Consider the following 4,247-nt stretch of genomic DNA (forward strand, 5'->3'; position numbering starts at 1 on the left):
AGTGGAGATGGGCTAGAGGTGGAGATGAAGAAGGTGGAGATGAAGAGGAAGATGGAAGTGGGAGGAAGGTGGAGGTGGAGCTGGAAAAGATGAAGGTGGAGATGAGGAAGGTGGAGGTGGGGTGGGATGGAGATGGGGAAAGTGGAGGTGAAGAGGAAGGGGTGGAGATGGGAGGAAGGTGGGGATGGAGGTGAAGGAGATGAAGAGGAAGGTGGAGATGGGAGGAAGGTGGGGATGGAGGTGAAGGAGATGAAGAGGAAGGTGGAGATGGGAGGAAGGTGGGGATGGAGGTGAAGGAGATGAAGAGGAAGGTGGAGATGGGAGGAAGGTGGGGATGGAGGTGAAGGAGATGAAGAGGAAGGTGGAGATGGGAGGAAGGTGGGGATGGAGGTGAAGGAGATGAAGAGGAAGGTGGAGATGGGAGGAAGGTGGGGATGGAGGTGAAGGAGATGAAGAGGAAGGTGGAGATGGGAGGAAGGTGGGGATGGAGGTGAAGGAGATGAAGAGGAAGGTGGAGATGGGAGGAAGGTGGGGATGGAGGTGAAGGAGATGAAGAGGAAGGTGGAGATGGGAGGAAGGTGGGGATGGAGGTGAAGGAGATGAAGAGGAAGGTGGAGATGGGAGGAAGGTGGGGATGGAGGTGAAGGAGAGGGGAGGAAAGTGGAGACAAAGAGGAAGGTGGGGATGGAGGTGAAGGAGATGAAGAGGAAGGTGGGGATGGCAGGAAGGTAGCATGGGAGGAAGGTGGACGTGAAGAGCAGAGTGAAGGTGAAGAGGAAGATGGAGATTAACAGGAAGGTGGACGTGAAGAGGAGAGTGAAGGTGAAGAGGAAGATGGAGATTAAGAGGAAGGTGGAGGGGAGGTAGAGGTGGAGATGAAGATGAAGAAGGGGGAGATGAAGAGGGAGATGAAGAGGAGGATGGGAGTGGGAGGAAGGTGGAGGTAGAGGTGGAAGAGATGAAGAAGGTGGAGATGAGGACGAAGATGGAGGTGGAGATGAAGAGGAAGGTGGGGACGGGAGGAAGATGGGGACAGGAGGAGGGCGGAGGTGGGGATAAAGATGGAGATGAAGAGGAAGAGGAAGATGGAAGTGGGAGGAAGGTGGAGGTGGAGCTGGAAAAGATGAAGAAGGTGGAGATGAGGAAGGTGGAGGTGGGGTGGGATGGAGATGGGGAAAGTGGAGATGAAGAGGAAGGTGGGGATGGAGGTGAAGGAGATGAAGAGGAAGGTGGGGATGGCAGGAAGGTAGCATGGGAGGAAGGTGGACGTGAAGAGCAGAGTGAAGGTGAAGAGGAAGATGGAGATTAAGAGGAAGGTGGAGGGGAGGTAGAGGTGGAGATGAAGATGAAGAAGGGGGAGATGAAGAGGGAGATGAAGAGGAGGATGGGAGTGGGAGGAAGGTGGAGGTAGAGGTGGAAGAGATGAAGAAGGTGGAGATGAGGACGAAGATGGAGGTGGAGATGAAGGAGATGAAGAGGAAGGTGGGGACGGGAGGAAGATGGGGACAGGAGGAAGGTGGAGATGGGAGGAGGTGGAGGTGACATGGGGTGGGATGGAGATGAGGAAGGTGGAGACGCAGAGGAAGGTGGGGATGGGAGGGAAGTGGAGATGAAAGTGAAGGAGATGAAGGAAGAGATGAAGAGGAAGATGGGGATGGGAGGAAGGTGGGGACAGGAGGAAGGTGGAGGTGGGGTGGGATGGAGATGGAGATGAAGATGGTGGAAATGAGGAGGAAGGTGGGGATGGGAGGAAGGTGGAGATGGAGGTGAAGGAGCTGAAGAGGAAGGTGGAAGGTGGAGATGAAGGTGGAGGTCGGGGGGGTGGAGGTGGAGATGGAGAAGGTGGAGATGAAGAGGAAGATGGGCACAGGAGGAAGGCGGAGATGAAGGCAGGCATGAAGATGAAGAGAAAGGTGGAGTTGCGATGGAAGTGGAGGTGAAGACGACGAAGAGGAAGGTGGAGATAGGGAGGAAAGTGGAGATGAAGAAGATGGGGACGGGAGGAAGGCGGAGGTGAAGAGGAAGGTGGAGGTGAAGAGGAAGGTGGAGGGGGGGTGGAGGTGGAGATGAAGGTGAAGGAGACCAAGAGGAAAGTGAAGACGGGTTGAAGGTGGAGACGGGGTAGAGGCGGAGATGAAGATGAAGATGGAGATGGGATGAAGGTGGAGGCGAAGAGGAAGGTGGAGACGGGATGGAAGTGAAGAGGAAGATGAAGATGGAGACGAAGGGGGGCACAGGATGGAGGTGTGACCTCCAGGGAGGTGGGACGAAGAGGACGGGGCGGAGCTGGGGAGGAAGGCAGGCGGAGGAGGAGGAAGAGGCGGCGGGACGAAGACGAAGGAGGAGCTGGGATGACCGCGAAGACGCGAACGGCGGCGGCGAGCGAGATGAGGGCGGGGCGCGGAAGCGTCTCGGTGGGGGGCGGGACCGAAGGCCTCTTTATTTAATTTTTCGGGGTTTTTTTTTTTGCCCGTTTTCTCCTTTTTTTGCCTCAGAATGAGAGCAACAAAGCCAACTTCGAGAAGATGATCGAGGCGCTGAAGGCCAGCAAGGGCGGGAGGCGCATCGGCGTCTTCAGCAAGGACAAGTTCCCCGGCGACTTCATGAAGAGCTGGAACGACTGTCTCAGCAAGGAGGGCTTCGAGAAGGTCCGGGGGGGCCGCCGCGTCCCCCGGGGCCACCTTCCCGTCCCCCACGTTGTCCCCAACGTCGTCCTCCACGTTGTCCCCGACGTCGTCTTCGACGTCGTCCCAAATGTCCTCGACGTTGTCCTTGATGTTGTCCCCGATGTTGTCTTCAACGTCATCCCCAATGTCCTCAACGTTGCCCTCAACGTCCCCAACCTCGTCCCAGATGTCCTTGACGTTGTCCCCAGCGGCGTCCCAAGTGTCCCCAAACTTGCCCCAAATGTCTCCAGCGTTGTCCTTGACGTTGTCCCCGACGTTGTCCTGTTGTCCCCAACGTTGTGCCAATGTCCCCAACGTTGTCTTTGTCATCATCCCAAACGTCCTCCACGTTGTCCCAAATGTCCTCCACATCGTCCCCCATGTTGCCCTCCGTGTCATCCCAGACGTCCCCAACGTCGTCCTTGACATTGTCCCCATCATTGCCCCAATGTTGTCCCAAACGTCCTCAACGTTGTCCCCAACGTTGTCCCAAGCGTCCCCATTGTTGTTGTCCCCATCGTTGTCCCCAACGTCCTCAACGTCCCCATTATTGTCCTCAACGTTGCCCCGAAGTCCCCATCGTTGTCCCCAACGTCGTCCCCAGCGTCCCCAACGTTGCCCTCAACTTCGTCCCCCCAACGTCATCCCCACCGTGTCCCCAACGCCGTCCCCCGTAGGTGGACATCAGCGCCGTGGTGGCCTACACGATGGCGGCCAAAGAAGACGGCGAACTCAACTTGATGCGCAAGGCGGCCGCCATCACCTCCGAGGTCTTCACCAAATTCTTCAAGGAGCGGGTGATGGAGATCGTTGACGCCGATGAGGTCAGAAAAACAAGCGCCGCGCCGGGCGTCGAAAACGAAAAAGGCGACGTCAGGGTAGGTGATGTCATAACGATGTCGTCACCCCCAGAAAGTCCGGCACAGTAAATTGGCCGAGTCGGTGGAGAAGGCCATCGAGGAGAAGAAGTACCTGGCGGGCGCCGACCCCTCGGCGGTGGAGATGTGTTACCCCCCCATCATCCAGAGCGGCGGCAACTACAACCTCAAGTTCAGCGTCGTCAGGTTGGAGCCGGGGCGGGGGGGGAGGGGCACACAAAAAAAAGGCCGAAACGGGCGATTCGGGCTTTAAAAATCATCCGGGAGGGGGCAGTTTCCCCAAAAGAAGCTCTAAAGGGGCCGGTTTCCCCACGTTTCTCCTCAAAAAAGTCAAGGCGCGGGGTGATTTCCCTCAAAAAAAAAGCTCGAAGTGGCCAATTTCCCCTTCTTTCTCCCCCAAAACACCCGTTTTCCCGCAAAAAACCTCCAAAATGGCCGATTTTCCCTTCTTTCTCCCCCAAAACACCCATTTCCCGCCAAAAAACATCAAAAATAGTCAATTTTTTCCTCTTTCCCCCCCAAAAAAAGTAAAAAGTGGCCCATTTCCCCTTCTTTCTCCCTCCAGATACCCATTTTTCACAAAAAAGTAAAAAATGGCCCATTTTTCCTTCCTTCTCCTCCTAGATACACATTTCCCCCCAAAATGTCAGAAATAGCCAATTTCCCCTCCTTTCTCCCCCAAAATACCCATTTACCCACCCAC

The 4,247-nt window shown here is 55.9% G+C and overlaps 1 protein-coding gene across 1 annotated transcript; it reads left to right on the forward strand.

Moving 5' to 3' along the window:
* Positions 1 to 2,191: 2,191 nt before the first annotated feature.
* Positions 2,192 to 3,730, forward strand: SUPT16H (suppressor of Ty 16 homolog (S. cerevisiae); the record flags this gene model as incomplete). Its single annotated transcript, XM_010293341.1, has 4 exons — positions 2,192 to 2,398; positions 2,496 to 2,648; positions 3,344 to 3,490; positions 3,579 to 3,730. Coding segments are annotated over exons 1-4 (659 nt in total), but the record flags the coding sequence as incomplete, so codon positions are not given.
* Positions 3,731 to 4,247: the final 517 nt, after the last annotated feature.

This window comes from Phaethon lepturus, unplaced genomic scaffold (genome assembly GCF_000687285.1).
Source record: "Phaethon lepturus isolate BGI_N335 unplaced genomic scaffold, ASM68728v1 scaffold458, whole genome shotgun sequence".
NCBI lineage: Eukaryota > Metazoa > Chordata > Aves > Phaethontiformes > Phaethontidae > Phaethon > Phaethon lepturus.